Here is a 20,718-nt window from a genome sequence, read left to right as displayed (position 1 = left end):
GTTGAAGGTGGCTGAAGTTGCAGAGGATAATGTGCTGGATCCGGAGGCTGGTGGGTGGTAGGTGAGGACAAGAGGAACTCTGTCCCTGTTGTGGTGGTGGGAGGATGGGGTGAGAGCCGAAGTGCGGGAAATGGAGGAGATGCGGGTGAGGGCACCATTGATGATAGCAGAAGGGAAACCACAATCCTTAAAGAAAGAGGACATTTGAGATGTCCTGGAACGGAAAGCCTCATCCTGGGAGCAGATGCAGCAGAGACGGAGGAACTGGGAATAGGGAATGGCATTTTTGCATGTGGTGGGGTGGGGAAGAGGTATAGTCCAGGTAGTTATGAGAGTCAGTGGGCTTGTAGAAGATGTCAGTGGACAGTCTGTCTCCAGAGATGGAGACCGAGAGATTGAGAAAGGGGAGAGAAGTGCTCGAGATAGACCAAGTGAATTTGAGGGCTGGGTGGAAGTTTGAAGTAAAGTCGATGAAATTGACGAGCTCAGCATGGGTGCAGGAAGCAGCACCAATGTAGTCGTCAATGTAGCGAAGGAAAAGTTGGGGAGCAGTACCAGTATAGGTTTGGAGTACAGACTGTTCCACATAACAAACGAAGAGGCAGGCATAGCTGGGGCCCATGTGAGTGCCCATAGCTACACCCTTGGTCTGAAGAAAGTGGGAAGACCCAAAACAGAAGTTATTAAGTGTGAGTACCAGTTCCGCCAACCGGAGGAGGGTAGTGGTGGTGGGGAACTGGTGAGGTCTATTGTCTAGAAAGTAGCGGAGGGCTTTGAGGCCTTCTTGATGGGGAATGGAGGTGTATAAGGATTGGACATCCATAGTGAAAATGAAGCAGTCGGGACTGGAGAACTGAAAGTTATTGAAGAGGTGGAGGGCATGGGATGTATCCCAGATGTAGGTGGGGAGGGACTGAACTGTGGGTGACAAAATGGAGTCTGGTATGCAGATACAAGTTCGGTGGGGCAGGAGCAGGCAGAAACTATGGGTCTACTGGGACAGTCAGGCTTGTGGATCTTGGGAAGGAGGTAAAACCGAGCAGTACGGGGTGTGGGAATTATGAGTTTAGTGGCTGAGGATGGAAGGCCTCCGGAGTTGATAAGGGTGGCGATGGTACAGGAGACAATGGTTTTTGATGTTTTTTGGTGGGGTCCTGTTCCAGGGGTAAGTAAGAGGAGGTGTAGAGAGCTGCCGTTTAGCCTCAGTGAGGTAGAGGTCCGTCCGCCAGACTACTACGGCAACACCTTTGTCTGCGGGTTTGATGGTGAGGTTAGGATTAGTGTGGAGAGAGTGGAGGGCAGTGTATTCAGAGGGAGTGAGGTTGGAACAGGAGAGAGGAGTGGTGAAGTTGAGACAGTTGATATCTCAGCGACAGTTGGAGATGAAAAGATCGAGTGCAGGTAGAAGGCCCGGGCGAGGTGTCCAGGAGGAGGAGGAGGGCTGAAGACAGGAGAAGGGGTCATCAGTAAGGGGAGGGGAATCCTTGCCAAAGAAGTAGGCTTGGAGACTTAGGCGACTGAAGAATAGTTCAGTGTCATGGCGGGCACAGAACTCACTGAGATGTGGACCGAGGGGGACAAAAGTGAAGTCCTTGCTAAGGACAGAACATTCTGCCTCAGAGAGGGGAAGGTCAGAGAGGATGGTGAAGACACGGCAAGGATTGGGGCTGGGGTCAGGGGAGGGTGAAGAGTGGGAGGTCTCAGGAGCGGGGGGGTGGGGTTATTCAGGGAGAGCAGGGTTAGGGGAGGATGAGGGATCAGAGGAATGGAAGGGTGATGAGGTGTCGGGGGAAGGTTGGGAGTCGCAGGGAGGAAAGAGGGTAGTGGAGGAATAAGACGAGCAGGAGGACCCAGTGGCAGTAAGAGCAGTCCCAGTCTGGAGAGGGTCAGGACCTCGGTCCGGGCTGGATCTGGAGCTGGGGGTGGCGGAGCCTGTAGCCTGCAGGGCGCCAGAACTGAGGTTTGAGTCGGAGACCAGTGAGTCCACGACCCGCTGGGGGCTAGTGCCCATGTCCGAGAGGCCATGGTTCCAGTCGCGGTCAGGGTCAGAGTCAGAGGCGATAAGGAAGCACTTCGAGCAATGGGGACAACTAACAGATTGTGTGGTGATGAGGGAAGCGGTATCAAAACGTTCAAGGGAATTTGGGTTTGTGACCTATTCCAGTGTATCAGAAGTACAGTCGGCCCTCCTTATCCGCCAGTTCCGCATGCGCAAATTCAACCAATCGCAAATCGAGAAAACCTGGAAGTGCTCTTCCAGCACTTGTTGTTCGAGTATGTAAAAGATTTTTTTTCTTGTCATTACTCCCTAAACAATGCAGTATAACAACTATTTTACATAGCATTTGCATTATATTAGGTATTATAAGTAATCTAGAGATGATTTAAAGTATACGGGAGGATCAGGATCAAAAAAAACAGAAGTTCTCTGACTTAGTAAGTTGGAACAGGTACATCCATCCGAAATTATGGAGGATACATTTTGCTTTTACGAAAGACCTACATTAGTACCTGTTTTGGTTAACTGAAAGAGGATTTTTGCTTTTACGGAAAAAGACGCTCGCTTTAAACTTGGTTTACCCCGAGAAAGACTACCATGACCATGAAGCCTTGCATGGGCAGGTGTGTGTGCATGCGTGTACGTACTGATTTTTTTCGACAAATCAATTTTGGCTCAAAATTCCTGATTCTGTTAAGTGACACTACACTGCACATACAGAAAATTCACCCTCCTTCAGTTTCAGTCGCCATTGTTTGAAGTTTGAGTTTCTTCGTGCTGAGTTTCAACACGAAGAAACTCAACACAGTGGCATAGAAACCCCACTGCCAACTAGTATTTTGGCAGTGAATTGCAGAGCAATGCAGACACATCAATGCACAAGTATAAATGTTCACAATGGCGTAGCCCACTTGCATAGGCTACGGCACAAGCTAGCACACACAAGTATAAATCAGCCTTAAGAGATTACTTTGAGAAGTATAGCAAGCTTGAAAATATTGAAATTATGACGGTATTGGAAAAGGTGTTGATTCTGAACCTTTGAATAAGGTAAATTTGAAGTCTGGATTGGATTCAGGACCGTTGACTTTGCTGAAGGGACAGTGGTTTGGTAACAAGGTGCCTGCTAGTCTGTTACAGTTTGTTTTGGAATATCAAAATAAACATGGGGTTGTTTACCAAGTTTGTGGTGTGGAGAGACAGAACTTGGAAGTGTTGCTTTGACCAAGAGGGACCATCTGCAGGTATTATTATGGAAGTATATAGAACTAACGATCGTGGAAATAAAATTAATGAGTTGTTTGGAATTAATGACTTGTTTGGCAGTTCTACGAATGTGTTTAGTTTAGAAAACAGGAGTAGTAAGTTGGCACCTGTGCAAGCATCTATTTGAGCTAGTAAGCAAACTGATCACGTGATGGTTAAGTGTTCTGTGGTGAAGGGTGGAAAAAGGGAAAATGGGTGACCAAATGAGATTTTGAATATAACAGGATCTGGTTTTGCAGGAATCTGACTTTTTTGTAACAAAGCATGTGAAAGATAAAGACAATATCATGGTAGGTTGACTGAATGTTAAGTTTAAAAGTGAAATAGAAACTAGTATTTGTATACACTTCTGTAATGTGCTACATGATAATCACATATGTATTGCTTTATATATTCTGTAATGTACAGTTAAAAGTAATTTTGCTCTTTGAACGATCCAGGGTATTGATAAACGACTGTCACAAGTACTGCAACTAGAAGAAATTTGCAGAGGGCAGAGGAAGATTTGAAACAGAAGAAACCTAGTGACAAAGAGGTCACTGTTTGGACTCTTCCTAAGTAGCCTGTAAGGGTGAGTTTGAGTTCCATTCGAATACGAAGGTGTGACTGTCACGTAGTTAATCCACAACAGTGGGTTCTCTGGTGAGTGTAGTATCTTTGTGACTATCACTTGTGCGTTACCCTTGTTTGGGTGTGGTAGTTTACTGAAGAAAGGCCCCCCATGGCAAATCACTGTTGGGAGTTATTTCGTATGTTCTGGAACTGGATAAGTGGCAATCACAGTTGTGTGTTTGGGGTACATGAAGTGTCAGGGAGGGGCAGCACCTCTGGTTGGGGAACATGTCGCGTCCTTTTCAAGGCGGTTAGTCCACCTTTGGTCCCTACCTGGCACTCACAAGACAAAGGAGCAGAAGTAGGTCATTTGGCCCATCCAGTCTGCTCCGCCACTCCACCACGAGCTAAACTATTCTCCCATCTAGTTTCAATTTCCAGCTTTTTCCCCATATCCCTTGATACCCTGACTAATTAGATACCTATCAATCTCCTCCTCAAACACTCTCAATGATCCAACCTCCACAAATGCATGTGACAACGAATTCCATAAATCCACAACCCTCTGGCTAAAAAAATTTCTCCTCATCTGTGTTTTAAATGGGTACCCTCTAATTCTAGGACTGTGGCCTCTTGTCCTGGACTCACCCACCAAGGGGAACAGCCTTTCCACATCTACTCTGTCCAACCCTTTCAACATTCAAAATGTTTCTATGAGATCCCCTCTCATTCTTCTATACCCTAAAGAATACAGTCCAAGAGCTGACAAATGCTCCTCATATGTTAGCCCCTGCATTCCAGGAATCATCCTCATACTCAGCTCTCACCTGTGGCTCCCCGTAGCTGTTTGCATGCGACAGGGGCCACACCCCGGGCAATGGCTTTGACAAGCCGGCTAAACCAGGTGAGGGTAGCCAATGGGTCTCAAACCCTCGGTGAGATAGGGAGTTGTCTATCCCAGCATGTGAAGACAGACTCCGGCGGATTGAGCGGACGAAACCAATGGAAGGTCCAACGGTCAAGAAGGCGGTCTCTGCAAGCATTGTGGAACATGTAGAGCAGGACAAGACACAGAAGACGTTCTGGTCATCCACTGCGCCTAGTCCCATCTCCAGCTGTCTCGACTCTGTCTTGCCACTGGATCCAGATGGGAATTGGGAAGAGTGAATGAGGCTGACGCTGCGCAACTCTCCTTCACTTAAATCCAAATCACGCGCTAGTCTTGACACCATCACAATGGTGTCGAGGTCCTCATCGACGTCAACAATGGACGAACACAGTGTTTGGGGTAACCTTCTGTGGAAACTACCTGTGTGTGATAATCCTTGCCTGGGTTGATAGTTTTACCACTTGAAGACGGTACTTCATTGACAAGACTACTGTTGGTGATAATCCATACGTGGATTCTGTTTGAGTATCCTGTGGCCACCACATTAGGATGACCCGTAGCTGAATTCAGGTGCGGTACTACTTGTGTTGAAAGGATATTCATTGAAAATCACTGTCGGTGATACCTCGTGTGTGAAGTGGAACAACTTCGAATGTAAAACCTACTACTATTGTTTTGTATTGCTGTCGTGGAATGTGTGGAATATCGACGTAATTGCCTTCTCACAACATTCGCCTTTTGGATTACAAATATCTCTCATTAATTAACCTGAGCATTGAACTGAACTATCTCACATTCCATTGTAAGACTGTATCCCTTACCACCTAAGCTTGAAGAAGTTTGGGTTTTATATTTCCACACCTATATATATGCATAATCTCTGCTAACCTGTTTGATGTACCTGGTTTCATATTACTTTATTATGTAGTTACTAATAAAATAGCATTAGTTAACAGCAAAACCAGACTCCAGGTGTGTTCCATTTCTGCTGTTTTTTTTAACCTGTTACAGGGTACATAACAGACTGCGGTGGAGGCCAAGTCTGTGGGTATATTTAAAGCGGAAGTTGATAGTTTCCTGATCGGTCAGGGCATCAAAGGATGTGGCAAAAAGGCAGGGTCTGGGGTTGAGTGGGATTCGGGATCAGCCATGATGGAATGGCGGTGTAGACTTGAATGGCTGAATGGCCTGGGTCTTTTAGTCTTACGGTTCTGATAAAACTGAAATCAATGGGAATTATGGGAAAACTCTCTCCATCAGGAGGTTCATAAGCAATAGGAGCAGAACGAGGCCATTTAACCCTATGGTGTCTGCTCCATCATTTGATCATGACTGATTCATTTTCCCTCTTAGCTCATTCTCCTGCCTTCTTCCTGTATCCTTTTGATGCCCTTACAAATCAAGAACCTACCAACTTCCACTTTAAATATACTGAATGACTTGGTCCCCACAGCTGCCTGTTGCAATGAATTTCACAAATTCACCAACCCCAGTTAAAGAAATTTCTCCTCATCCATGTTCTAAAGGGACATCATTATATTCGGAAACTGAGCCACCTAGACTTCTACTATCTACTATCACTGCAAAATCTTCTCAGGGCAGAGTCCTTTTGCACCATTTAGTGACTTCATCAGTAATTGTCTTCGAATAAGATCAAAAGCGGGGTTTTTCCCTTTTTGATGCGCAATATTCATTTTCATTTACAGCACCTTTTTAAAAGAAGCCCATGTCTGCATGCATCAAAACCGACGCAACATTCACAGAATGCTTGAGTGGGTAGATGCTGGTGCACAGCTGAATTATGCTGAAGTTGTGATTTTACAAATGGACATGGTGTTATGTAGTGGGAGTGTTTCAAAATCTTTGCCAGGATGCCAGTAACTTGTTACTAACTGCATCTCTGGAAAAGCCAACACTGATAAAATGGGTTGTATAATGACATTCTACGTTTTATCTTTATAATCTTCTGAGAATTTCTGTTGTTAAAATCTAGATACAATTAGCAAGGTTGTCTAATAAAACCAGGAACCCTTGAATTGACCACCTTGCAGATTGGACTTAATAACCCTGATTTTAAGTTGAAAGTAAATGTTACCATATACACCCATGAGATTCATTTTCTTGCAGACATTCACAGTAGAACAAAGACACACAACAGAAACAATAAAAGCTACACACAAAGACAACCAATGTGCAGAAGACAAGTTTTGCAAATGCAATAAACAAACAAACAAATAAATAAATAATGATTTCTGAGAACATGTGTTGTAGTGTCATTGAAAGTGAATCCATAGGTTGTGGAATCAGTTCAGTGTTGAGGTGAATGAAGTTATCCACACTAGTGCAGGACCTGATGTTTGAACTATTACTGAACTGGTGGCATAGAACCTAAAACTCCTGTATCTCCATCGTGATGGCAGCAAGAAGAAAGTGTGGCCTCGATGGTAGGGGTCCTTGATGATGGATATTCCTTTCTTGTGGCAGCATTCCTTGTAGTTATGCTGAATGATGGGGAGGCTTTTCCTGGATGGACTGGGCTATATCTTCCACTTTTTGTGGGCATTGGTGTTTTAATATCAGGCCATGAGGCAACCAGTTAGGGTTCTCTCCAATGTGCATATATAGAAGATGCAGTCTTCTTCAAATGAGTTGAGTGGCACAAATTGCAAATGTAGGCTTCAATGGGTCATCCATTCCAGCCACTGCTGCTCTGCCGTCGTTCCTGCCAGTGTTCTTTTTCCAATTAACTTTCCGAAGATATGCTGGGAAAGGCTGAACAACATTCAGTGCCTATAAAAAGTATTCACGCCCCTTGGATGTTTTCATGTTCTATTGTTTTACAACAATTAAATCCACTATGATCCACTGGGCTTTTTTTTGACACTGATCAACAGAAAAAGACTCTTCGTGTCATGAAAACAGATCTCTACAAAGTGATCTAAATAAATTAGAATTATAAAACACACAATAATTGATTGCAAAAGTATTCACCCCCTTCAAGTCAGTATTAAGCATCTTTGGCAGCAATTATAGCCTTGAGCCTGTTTGGATAAGTCTCTAACAGCTTTTCAAATCTGGATACTGCAATTTTCCCCCATTCTTCTTTACAAAACTGCTTAAACTCTGTCAGGTTGCATGGGGATCATGAGTGAATAGCCCTTTTCATGTCCAGCCACCAATTCTCAATTGGATTGAGGTCTTGGCTCTGACCTGGCCATTCCAGGCCAATAACTTTGTTGTTTTTAAGCCATTCCTACATTGCTTTGGCTTTATACTTGGGGTCATTGTCTTGCTAGAAAACATATCTTCTTCCAAGTTGCAGTTCACTTGCAGACTGCAACAGGCTTTCCTCCAGGATTCCCCTATATTTTTCTGCATTCACTTTTACCCTCTACCTTGACAAGCCTTCCAGGGTCTGCTGCAGTGAAGCATCCCCACAGCATGATGCAACTACCACCAAACTTCATGGTAGGGATGGTCTGTTTTTAATGATGTGCAGTGTTTGGTTTACGCAAACACAGTGTTTAGTCCGATGGCCAAAAAGCTCAATGTTGGTTTCATCAGACCATAGAACCTCCTTCCACTTGGCTTCAGAGTCTCCCACATGCTTCTGGCAAACTCCAGCTGAGATTTCATGAGTTTTTTTTCCCCCAAAAGTGGCTTTCTCTTTGCCACTCTCCCATAAAGCTGCGACTGGCGAAGCACCCAGGCAACAGCTGTTGTATGTGCAGTCTTCTCCCATCTCAGCCACTGAAGCTTGTAACTCCCGCAGAGTTGTCATAGGTCTCTTGGTGGCCTCCCTCAAAAGTCCCCTTCTTATACGGTCACTCAGTTTTTGAGCACAGCCTGCTTTAGGCAGATTTACAGCTGTGCCATATTCTCTCCATTTCTTGATGATTGACTTAACAGTACTCCAAAGAATATTCAATGATTTGGAAATTTTTTTGTATTCATCTCCTGACTTGCACTTTTCAATAACCATTACACTGCAAGTTTTCACGGAGTGTTCGTTTGTCTTCCTGGTGTAGTTTCTGCCAGGATACTGACTCACCAACAGGTGGATCTTCCAGATACGGGTGTATTTTTACTGTAATCAACTGGAACACCTTGACTGCACACAGGTCTCCAAAAGCAGATCTCTATTTAACTAATTATGTGACTTCTAAAATCAATTGGTTGTACTAGTAATGATTTGGTGTGTCATGTTAAAGGGGGTGGAATACATATGCAATCAAGCGTTTTGTGATTTATATTAGTAATTAATTTAGATCACTTTGCAGAGATCTGTTTTCACTTTGACATGAAAAAGTCTTTCTCTGTTGATCAGTGGCAAAAAAGCCAAATCAAAAGCACTGTGATTCAATGTTGTAAAACAATAAAACATGAAAACTTCCGGGGCGGGGGGTTGGGGAGTCACGTGGGTGCCGAGCAAGATGGCCACACGTTAGTGAAGCTCCAACAACCCACCATGAAATTCTATTAATTAGAGCATATTTATCTCGCCTTGTCTGGATACAGCTGTCCCAGTTAGAAATGGCTTGTTTTCTTCACTAAAGTGCTAATAACAACTTTCTGAGACAACTCTGTACAATGTCAAGACCTTCTAAGAACGCTACCACGAGCCGCGTGGCTGTAAGACAGAGCCCACAATCCGAAGTTCAAGCCACACTAACGACACAGATGGACCAAGGCTCCAACATGGAGAATTTACTGGCTGAGGTTAGTCGTATGAGTTCCACTCTACTCGTGGTGGCTGCTGATGTATCTACGATTAAGGAAATGACAACGGAGCTGAAGAACTCCATCAATGTCATTCAAGAGAGGCTGACAGAAGCCGAGGGCCACCTCTCTAGTGTGGAGGACACCACTGTGCAACTGGAGGGTGCTAGTGAGCAGAACAATAAATGCTTGGACCTGCTGTGGAACCGTGGCGAGGAGCTTGAGAACAGGAGCAGATGCAACAACGTCAGGCTGATCGGTCTAAAGGAGGGTTCAGAAACGGCCGTTCTGATTAAGTATGTGCAAAGAATCACGTCCGAAGGTTTTGGTATCAAGCTGAACGCAGAGTTTGAGATTGAGAGGGCACATCGGGCCTCGGCTCCTAGGCGGGCGAGAATCGCCCTCCCAGGCTGGTCCTACTACGATTCTTGCGCTCTTCAGTCAGACAGAAAGTGCTGCAAGCAGCCAAAGCAAAGAGAGGAGTTGAGTGGGAGGGATGCAAAGTTTCCTTTTTTCCAGATATGTCCAGAGAATTGTCTGAAAAATGGAGGGCATTTACTATGGCTCAGAAAATGCTGCAAAAAGTCAACGTGAGGTATACACTTGCTTATCCAGCAGTTCTACGCTTCACGTGGAAAGGAAAAAACAAGTTCTTTACTACTGCTGCAGAAGCTGAGAAATTCATTCAGGAAAACTGCGGCACTGGCACTGACAGAGACAGGATATGATTACAGTAATAGGTAGAGATAACCTTTTAGGTATAACAAGGTGGGTGGGGAGCTGGTTAAAGCATCTGATTAGGGCTAGGCTTACTAGCTGGCACAGAACTTCATGGACCATATCGTGTGTCTTTTTCTTTTTCTTTTCTGTTTCTTTGTGGAGTTCATCCTGCCTGTTTGTTTTTATTTGTTAGCTAATCTGGCAGGAATATATTATTTCTATGTTTTTGGGTTATGTTGGTTGTTTACTTGCTGTTTGAGAGCGCAGCATTTGCAGTGTTCGTTGGTAATAATTGAGCATGGGGTTAGAGTACAGGTTTTTTTTGGAGTTTTCATTTTATTGCATTCCAGACTCAGCCATTCAGGTAAATGTATATTTTTGCACAGGTGTGCATGAAGTTTGGGACACGAAAATGGTTAGTTTCATATCATGGAACATTAATGGGTGTGGAAACCTAATCAAGAGGAAAAAGATTTTATCATACCTTAAAGGTAAACAAATTGATGTTGAATTTGTCCAGGAAACACACTTTAAAAATGCTGAAGCACTGAAATTTAGAAGAGATTGGGTGGGCCAGGTATTCTATTCATCATTTAATAGCAAACAAAATAGGACAATGATTTTAGTTAACAAAAAAACTTACTTTTGCATTGCTTGGGGAATTTAAAGACAAGGAAGGCAGGATAATTTGTATAGATGCACTGAAAGTAGTACTTTGTAACATATACGCACCTAATAAGGAAGACCCAGACTTTCTTAACAAGGTGAATGAAATTTTAAGTACCAAGGAAGGAAAAATAATTTTAGCAGGAGATTTTAACCAAGTAATGGACCCAGTTATTGATAAAAGCAAATTTCAGACATCACCAGTACCTAGGGACAGGGCTGCCTTACATCAATCTATTGAGGATATCGGTCTGGTGGATATATGGCATTGGGGAATCCATTCGGAAAAGAATATACATTTTTCTCTCATCGACATAAATTCTACTCTAGAATAGATTTTGTTCTAATATCCAACTCTATTGTTGAACAGGTGATAGACTGTAAAATTGGCCCAATAGCGATATCAGACCATGCACCAGTTGAAATTCAAATTGATTTAAATACTGAAAGGGGAAGGAGGGGTAGATGGCGAGTGAATGCTATGCTGTTAAAAGATGAGGATTTTAGTGTTAAGTTGCCTAAGGATCTGACTTCATTTTTTGAATTGAACGTAGGGACCACAGTAAAGCTGTCCTCGGTATGGGAGGCATCCAAGGCAAATATAAGAGGAAAATTAATAGCACAAACATCTAAAAGGAAGGAAGAAAGTATGAAGCAAATAAAAAATCTGGAAGCAGAAATAACTACATTGGAAAAGGTCTAATCAAGACAATACCGATGACTTATACAAAGATCTGTGTAATTTAAAATTCCAGCTAAATAATATATATAACAAAGCAGAATATGTATTATTTAAGATTAAAAACAAGTTTCTACGAAGGTGGTGACAAAGCTGGTAAGCTGCTGGCACGATATTTAAAGCAGGATATGAATAGTGTTATACCTGTAATTAAGAAAGGGGATACATTAGTGTCATCATCGAAAGAAATAAATGAAGTCTTTCAACAGTTCTATGAACATTTATATGCATCACCATTTAACCATAACCAGGAGGAGCTGAATCAGTTTTTTGCTAACGTAAAATTGCCTGCATTATCCCCACAAAAGGCCGAGTCCTTGGATGCCCCAATTACTAAGGATGAGGCCAGACGGGCTATTGCAGCTATGAAAATTGTGAAATCTCCAGGTATGGATGACTTCTCGGTTGAATATTATAAGAAATTTCTGGACATACTGGTTCCTATTCTAACAAAGATCTATTCAGAAACATCTAATTTGGAATCTTTACATAATACATTTAATGAAGCATTAATATTGTTGATCCCAAAAAAAGACAGGGATGCAATAGATCCTTTTAATTCTAGGCCTATAAGCTTAATTAATGTGAACTGTAAGATACTGACTAGAATACTGGCTTCTCAATTAGAGAAAGTATTGCCATCTATAATTAATACCAACCAGGTTGGCTTCATTAAAGGCAGATCCCCAACTGACAATTTAAGGAGATTACTGCACTTAACGTGGCTGAACTCCTCATAGTCATACTTTATTGATCCCGGGGGAAATTGGTTTTCGTTACAGTTGCACCATAGATAATAAATAGTAATAGAACCATAAATAGTTAAATTGTAATATGTAAATTATGCCAGTAAATTATGAAATAAGTCCAGGGCCAGCCTATTGGCTCAGGGTGTCTGACCTTCCAAGGGATGGAGTTGTATGTAGAGTTTGATGGCCACAGGCAGGAATGACTTCCTATGATGCTCTGAGCTACATCTCGGAGGAATGAGTCTCTGGCTGAATGTACTCCTGTGCCCACCCAGTACATTATGTAGAGGATGGGAGACACTGACCAAGATGGCATGCAACTTGGACAACATCCTCTTTTCAGACACCACCGTGAGAGAGTCAAGTTCCATCCCCACAACATCACTGGCCTTACAAATGAGTTTGTTGATTCTGTTGGTGTCTGCTATCCTCAGCCTGCTGCCCCAGCACACAACAGCAAACATGATAGCACTGGCCACCACAGACTCGTAGAACATCCTCAGCATCGTCCAGCAGATGTTAAAGGACTTCAGTCTCCTCAGGAAATAGAGACAGCTCTGACCCTTCTTGTAGACAGCCTCATTGTTCTTAGACCAGTCCAGTTTATTGTCAATTCGTATCCCCAGGTATCTGTAATCCTCCACCATGTCCACACCGACCAGCTGGATGGAAACAGGGGTCACTGGTACCTTAGCTCTCCTCAGGTCTACCACCAGCTCCTTAGCCTTTTTCACATTAAGCTGCAGATAATTCTGCTCACACCATGTGACAAAGTTTCCTACCGTAGCCCTGTACTCAACCTCATCTCCCTTGCTGATGCATCCAACTATGGCAGAGTCATCCGAAAACTTCTGAAAACACAAGTAGTGTCCCAGTTACTGCCATCTCCCTGGACGCCGAAAAGACCTTTGACAGGTTGAGTGGAGGTTTTTAACCACAGCCTTGTCATTCTTTGGGTTTGGCTCTATCTTTAAATCATGGATTAGAATTTTGTATAAAAACCCTAAGGCTGCAGTTATTACAAATAGTATCATATCCCCATTTTTCAACATTTTAAGGGGTACGCGCCAACGCCGCCCATTCTCCCCACTGTTATTTACGATTTTTTTGGAACCATTGGCAATCATGATTAGAGCAGATCCAAATATCAGAGGGGTGAAGGAGGCGGAAAGGACCATAAGCTGATGTTATATGCTGACAATATTTTATTACTGATTAGTGACCCTCCTAATTCCTTACCCTCACTAATGAAAACAATTCAGTTATATCCTGAGGTACCTGGTTATAAAATCAACTGCAATAAATCTGAGGCTATGCCAATGTCAAAATTGTGTTATTCAAATTCAGTATTTCAGTTTAATTTTAGATGGGTGCCAGTTGGAATGAAGTATCTAAGGGTCAAACTCAGTCAGAATTTGGACGAAATAATTACTTTAAATTATGATCCATTATTGAGTAGGATAAAAAAAATAATCTGGACAAGTGGGGGGCACTGAGACTGTCACTCTGGGGTAAAGTCAATGTAGTTAAAATAGCACCTCAGTTTAACTATCTTTCTATGACGCTTCCTTTAAATATATCAGCGTTGATCTACAAGCAATACAACAAAATTATCAGTGATTTTCTATGGGATAAGAAGCAGCCCGGAATTAAAATGAGTAAGATGTGTATGTCCAAGGACATGGGTGGGCTCAGTATCCTTTGGAACGACCAAGTTAGCTAAACATTGGGACAGGGCCGATGTTGATTTAGATTGGGTAATTATAGAAAGGACCCTGGCTGCACCACATTCTCCCCTTAACATCCTCTCACAACATGTGGAAAATAAGACTAATCTAAATCCTATACTATTTCACTCAAGGAGTGTGTAGAGTACAATTCATAAAACCTGCAGAATGTCACATTTAAACCAGTTATACTCCTCGCTCTGGAATAACCCTGAGATATGCATTGGAAAAAGAATGGTGTACTGGAAAGAATCAAAGATTAAAGTTGTAAATACAGTATGTGATCTCTATGAGAATGGGATTTTTATGTCACGTGGATTTGCAGAGGAAATATAACTTTGTAGATAAAGGGAATTTTTGGAAGTATTTATAAATAAGACATTGCATTAGTAGCATATTTAAGAACGGTGACCCACAAAGTAACTCTAACTTTATACTTTACATTACCACAGGAGGTTCATAAAGCATCAGTGTTTTATAAAACGTTCAAGCACTCTGTGGGTGAATTGTGTAACAATCTCAAAGCAGTGTGGCAGAAGGATCTTGGAAGCGATATTGAAGATAATGAGTGGTCAAATATTTTATCAAATGTGGGTAGTCATATTAGGGAAGTGAGAGGGAAATTTATTCAGTATAAGATAGTACACGGATATTATTGGACACCAACTAGACTCCCGACGCCGGCCCCCTAGGCCTGCGTCGAAGTAGTAGTAGTAACTAAACTCTACAAAGTGGGGATTGTTGATAATAATTTATGCTGGAAATGTGAAAATGAGGTGGGCACATATTTTCACATGATTTGGGAGTGCTCCATGGTTCATCCATTTTGGTGTAAAGTTCTTGATTTGTTGGGGAGTTGGTTGGGTTCCACACTGCCCTTGTGCCCACGCCTTTGTCTCCCGGGTGATAGGACAATGGTACCTAATGTAAACAATGACAAGTTCACTATTTTAAAGGTGGGTCTCATCACAGTTGCAAGAATTATATTGCGAAACTGGAAAAAAACCCAGATGTCCCACTGTGAAGGAACGGACTGAGGAAATAATTAAGATTTCATCATACGAACACACGTTGGGAAGAATTAACAGTGAGGGAAAAGTCCAAGACGCGTGGGATCAATTTTGGTTGTATGTTAATTTAAACTTAAATTAGAACTTCTTTCTGTCTCTAAGTTTTATTTGTTTTCCTGTCATGGGATGGCTGTGTAAATATGCTGTACTGTATCTGCTCTTGATTCTTGGTTGGGGCAACTGTAATGAAAATCAATTTCCCTCGGGATCAATAAAGTATGACTATGACTATACTACGATGTGCTGTGCTGCTCTGTAAAATAATAAATAATAAAAATTTGAATTATAGAAAAAACTTCAGGGAGGGTGAATACTTTTTACAAGCACTGTAGCAAGAATTATACCATTCTCCATCACAGTGACTGCACTTGAAAAGTAATCCAAATTACTTTTAGATGGAACCAATTAAAGTCTTTCTTTATTAAAGAGATGCTAACATGATTTCACAGAATGTTACGTGAAACTGGCCTCAACTTTCACAGCTATATCATCTTAATAGTACACACTGGAAGAAGTTTGTGGGAATTCATGGAATGGTTCCGGCAAGCTTGTCTCTTTAGTATGAATCATCCAACAGTTTAGAACAACTTGCAATGTTGCCTCAGTTTCTTTGCCACAAATAATTTTTATATCACTAATATACATTTGTTCTATTGACTCACCAATAACTTCCTATTAAGTCTGAAACTATAAAGTTCTGAAATTGAGTTTTTATTTAAAGCTGTCAAAATTGCAAATAATTTTTAAACACGAAAATAAAATAAAAGGTGATTACCACTCTCCAATGTAAGAATATTTAATTCCCTGTTAAGATCTCACACACACAATACCAACTTAATATAGTCATTGTAGTGTAAAAATCGAGTCCATCCTTTAATTATTGAATTAAGCACAACCTTTTTTTGTATCAATAAAAAGTGCATGTAAAGTAGCAAAACAATCAGGTATTCAGCAATATTTTTAGCATATATTCTGAACTACAATTACCTTACCTTTTCAATCTGATCTGTTTGGAGCAGTTCACTCTTTTCACTCAGGTTTGGCCGAAACGTTTCAGGTTCCAAGTCAGGCTTTGAAGTTGCATTTTGCCTTAGACTGGTTTCTTCCCGTGTCGTTATCTAAAAGCAGGGATAATATTAACCACAATGCTACTTAGTCAGTCACTTGAAGCAAGTTCGATGAATTGATGCAAGGTCCCAAGCAAAGTAAGTCCAACTTAAAATTAACTAGCAATCCCAGAATGTTTCAGGCTTACCTCTCAAATATTTCACTGCCTTTTTGAAATAAAATAAGCTCAGAAGCAAAGCTCCCAAGAATACGCAAGAAAAATGTGCACGATTGAAAAATTTGGCTTCTGATAATGTTAAAGACAAATTCCATACTGTTTGAGCAGTAAGCTATATGCAAGGAAGAAATGCATAAATTCATAGGTGAAAGAAAATTAGCTTCCAACAGTATTAATTTGAAAACTCAAAATTTAGCACCAAAGGTGCCAAACAATAACAAACCAAGAACGGTCAATTCCCCTTAATTATCATTAGTGCATTAATCTGACATCATAGCTGAAATATGCATTGAAACTTTGATTTTGAATTGGAAGTGCTCAGGAGCAGAGGCTGTGAAGGACAATGTTGTTACCAACATCAATACACATTGCAGAATTAATGTTGGCTCTAGTATATAGTGCAGGTTCGTTCGGTGGTGCCACTGGCAAACTGGGATGCACATTAATTGGACGATACAGTGTTACTTCTACAATCTACAATGAAATTTGAAAAGAATGGAAGCAATAAGATAATATATTGACAATACACTACCTTAAAATGAGGCACTCAAAATCTCTATTCAACTTTTCACATTCTGAACACTATAATTCCGCTCCACATCAAATTGCACACATTAAGTTCAGCAGTAACATAGAGAAGCTGCTTAGTATCACAATGGTTATGTGATAATAAGAGCACAGTTTGAGGAACCCATCATACAGAGGACAGAATATTGCCACTTTTCCCTCTGTTCCATAATTAACTCCCCTTCATGCAATGTGCTTTTATTATCCAGTGGTGTGTTGGTTAAAACCAAAACCAAAAAAAAAACTTCTACAGCTTTGATAAACTGCTGCTGCTGAGGCAAATATGATGCAGGTATATTTGCCACTTGTAAAACTTAAAGATGCATACAGCACATCTGCTCTAGCTTTTGGGCAAATAAATAATAGGTTTAACTACAGATGGGCACCTTGAGACGTCTGCAGAGCTTGCACAGTTCTTCAGTGTTAAGAGCATCGATCCTGCGATGGTACTCAGTCACTGATACTACCTAAATACAGAGACAGGAAGAAAACAATTCCACTAACATTTTAAAAAAGGAATAAATATATAGATGAAGATTATGGACAGAAAAACAGGAATATTAAGTCTGGAATGGAGCTTTAAAGAAATAAAGGCAGTTTTGTGGGACTTGTGGAGGAAGGAAATCAGCAAAAACTAAGGTTAAGTTAGGCTGTTAAAAACCCATATGGTACCTGAAAATCGTTAGATAATATGTTGAAATGCTTTTAAATAGTGAAATACTGGAAGTCTATCATAATCTATCATAAAAAGGTCATTAATTTTCATGCAACACTGTTTGAAAAATATTATTCACAAAGAGCTGTCCAGATAACTTACACAAATAAGTTTCTTTCAAATATTATAATACACTGATCATAAAGATTTTTTCTGCAATTAATACCTGGAAAGGGAAATCCTAAAACCTTTTTTTTAAATTGCTGCACTTAAAATGAAATGATAATGCTGGAAATGTAAGACATTCTGAAATAATATGAAACAGAATTTTGGTACCAAGATCAATTCTCATAGCTTACATTCTTCATTTCATTTACCCCAAACAACTCATAACAACCAAGATTAAAACAGTGTACAATTGTGGATTAAATTTGTGTACAATTGTGGATTGTGAATCCAGAATCATTATTCACGTTGCCTTTTCAAACCAGCAGAGACAACTGTATTCATCTAAAAACAATTGGAACTACATTCTATGCATATCTTTCTAAGCCCAAATAATGTGATCACAATTTCTTAACATAAACCTGAATATTGTTGCATTTCAAGCATCTGTCACTCAAGTGTAACAACAATGAGAAGTGGCAGGCAGACCAATTTTCAACAGTAGTTATGCTTACATCAGAATTTATTTAATGAACAGGAAGGATGTGATTAAGCTAGGGAGGGGGCAGAGGAGTTACACAGGAATACACTGGAGGGCTTGAGTTATATGAGGAGATTGGACTGTCTAGGACTACTTTCCTTGAAGTGATGAAGCCTGAGGAGTAAACTTAAAGAGATTTACAGAAATATGGGGTCATATTTTAAGGTAGATTGCTATTGTCTTTTCCACAGCATAGTGGAGTGTAAAACTAGAGGCCATAGATGGTGAGGGGCAAGTTTTTCCACAAGAGGTCACAGAGGAACACAGCATGGATATAAGATGTTTGGTCCAACCAGTCTATGGTGACCATGTTACCTAATTAGTACCAATTTCCTGCATTGAACCCATATCACTCCAAGCCCTTTCACGTACCTGTCCAAGTGCTTCTATTCTACCTCATATCTCCAGCACCAGACTGAAAGAACAAACCAGGTCTGTTAGGATTTTTTGCAGAGGTTGAGATACTTGGGCTATTAGGCAATTGGCAAGGGCCAATAAAACTAATAGTGAGGTTTAAGTAAAGCAGACGTAGCAGAAGTGGACAGAGTTAGATTGGGGAACTGAGGCTTTGGCAAGATGGAAGCCAGATTGAAACTTCTGTTAAGTTCCTCCATTTTTAAAAAAATTAGTGCCTAGCTAGAACAGTGTGAATGGATCTAGGTCAGTTGTGTGCTCCTGTTGCAAGATGTGGAAGATCTGAGAGACCTCCACTCTCCCTGATTGCTATATCAGTGAGAACTGCATCTGGATGCAGCTTGTTACAGACTGTGTTAGAGAACTGGAGCTGGAGCTGACCTACAGCTCATTCAGTTGAATGAGGAAGTGAAAGGAGCTACAGGGAGGTAGTCACCCCCAAAGTTGGAGGAGCCAGGTAGCTGGGTGCCTCATGAGAGAGAAAAGCAACAGGCAGGCAGTGCAGAGAACCCTTTCCCCTCAATAACAAATATGCCACTTTGGACTCTTGGGAACGATGACACACCAGGGACTGAGCATGGCTCTTGCTCAGATGGGAAGGGGGGGAAAAAAAGAGGAGTGCAGTGGTGATAGGGATATAATAGTTCCAGATTTCTGGATCATTGGGACCTCTTCTAGTGAATGCAAGATCAGTAAAGAAGGGACGGGTTACATGCAGACTTTAGGGAGACCAATATCCTTGTAGACAGGCTTGCCAGAGCTGCTGGGGAGGCTTTAAAACCAGTTTGACAGGGGGAAGGGAACCAGAGCAATAGGTCAAACGATGGAGCAGTTGGTGTAAAGGTAGATGCAATACATAGGGAGACTGTAAGGAACGACAGGCATTGGACAGTGCATAATTACAGTCAATTGGATGGGTTGAAAAGTATCTACTTTAATGCAAGATATCGGGAACAAGGGTGATGAACTTATAGCATGGAGCAGTACATGGAACTACACCTTTTTGGCCATATCAGAGACTGGGTTGTCACAAGGGCAGAAATAGCTACTGGGCTACTGGATGTTCCAGGGTTTAGATGTTTCAAAAGGGACAGAGAGGGAGGTAAAAGAGGTGGGGGAGCAGCTGATTGCTAATCAGGGATGGTATCACACCTGCAGAAAGAGAGGATGTCAGAAGGGGATCAGCTACTACATAGTGCAGATGCAAGTCAGAAACAGGAAAGGAGCAATCACTCCATGAGAAGTATTCTTTAGACCCCCAACGGCAACAGTGACAATGAGGATCAAACCAGGAGACAGATTTTAGAAAAGTGCAAATATAACAACCATGGTATCATGGCTGCCTTCAACTTCTTCAATATTGACTGGCACCTTCTTCAGGCAAAAGTTTAGACAGAAGAAACATAGAAAACATACAGCACAATACAGGCCCTTCAGCCCACAAAGCCGTGCCGAACACGTCCTTATCTTAGAACTACCTAGGCTTACCCATAGCCCTCTATTTTTCTAAGCTCCATGTATCCACCCAGGAGTCTCTTAAAGGACCCTATCGTTTCTGCCTCCACCACCGCCGCCAGCAGTCCACTCCACGCACTCACCACTCTCTGCTTAAAAAAAAAATTACCCCCGACATCTCCTCTGTACCTACTTTCAAGCACCTTAAAACTATGCTCTCTCATGCTAGCCATTTCAGCCTTGGGAAAAAGCCTCTGACTATCCACACTATCAATGCCGCTCATTATCTTGTACATCTCTATCAGGTCACCTCTCATCCTCCCGATAGTTCACTCAACCTATTCCCATAAGGCATGCTCCCCAATCCAGGCAACATCCTTGTAAATCTCCTCTGCACCCTTTCTATGATTTCCACATTCTTCCTGTAGTGAGGCGACCAGAATTGAGCACAGTACTCCAAGGGGGGTCTGACCAGGGTCCTATATAGCTGCAACATTACCTCTTAGCTCTTAAACTCAATCCCACGATTGATGAAGGCCA

The 20,718-nt window shown here is 41.7% G+C and overlaps 1 protein-coding gene across 4 annotated transcripts in view; it reads right to left on the bottom strand.

Moving 5' to 3' along the window:
* Positions 1–20,718, bottom strand: part of LOC134349800 (oxidation resistance protein 1-like) — a 568,100-nt gene that overhangs the window by 13,808 nt on the left and 533,574 nt on the right. For 2 of the 4 annotated variants that reach the window (XM_063054685.1, XM_063054712.1), the window contains 2 exons: positions 17,335–17,415; positions 16,089–16,214 (listed from right to left, as the gene is read on the bottom strand). In XM_063054685.1, the coding sequence (XP_062910755.1) occupies positions 16,089–16,214; positions 17,335–17,415 (207 nt within the window). The remainder of the gene's footprint in view (positions 1–16,088; positions 16,215–17,334; positions 17,416–20,718) is intronic. The other 2 variants (XM_063054702.1, XM_063054693.1) reach the window with 2 other exon arrangements.

The sequence above is a fragment of the Mobula hypostoma genome, chromosome 1, assembly GCF_963921235.1.
Source record: "Mobula hypostoma chromosome 1, sMobHyp1.1, whole genome shotgun sequence".
Lineage (NCBI taxonomy): Eukaryota > Metazoa > Chordata > Chondrichthyes > Myliobatiformes > Myliobatidae > Mobula > Mobula hypostoma.
Note: the sequence above shows the minus strand (reverse complement) of the source record. Positions and strands in the feature narration are given on the sequence as shown.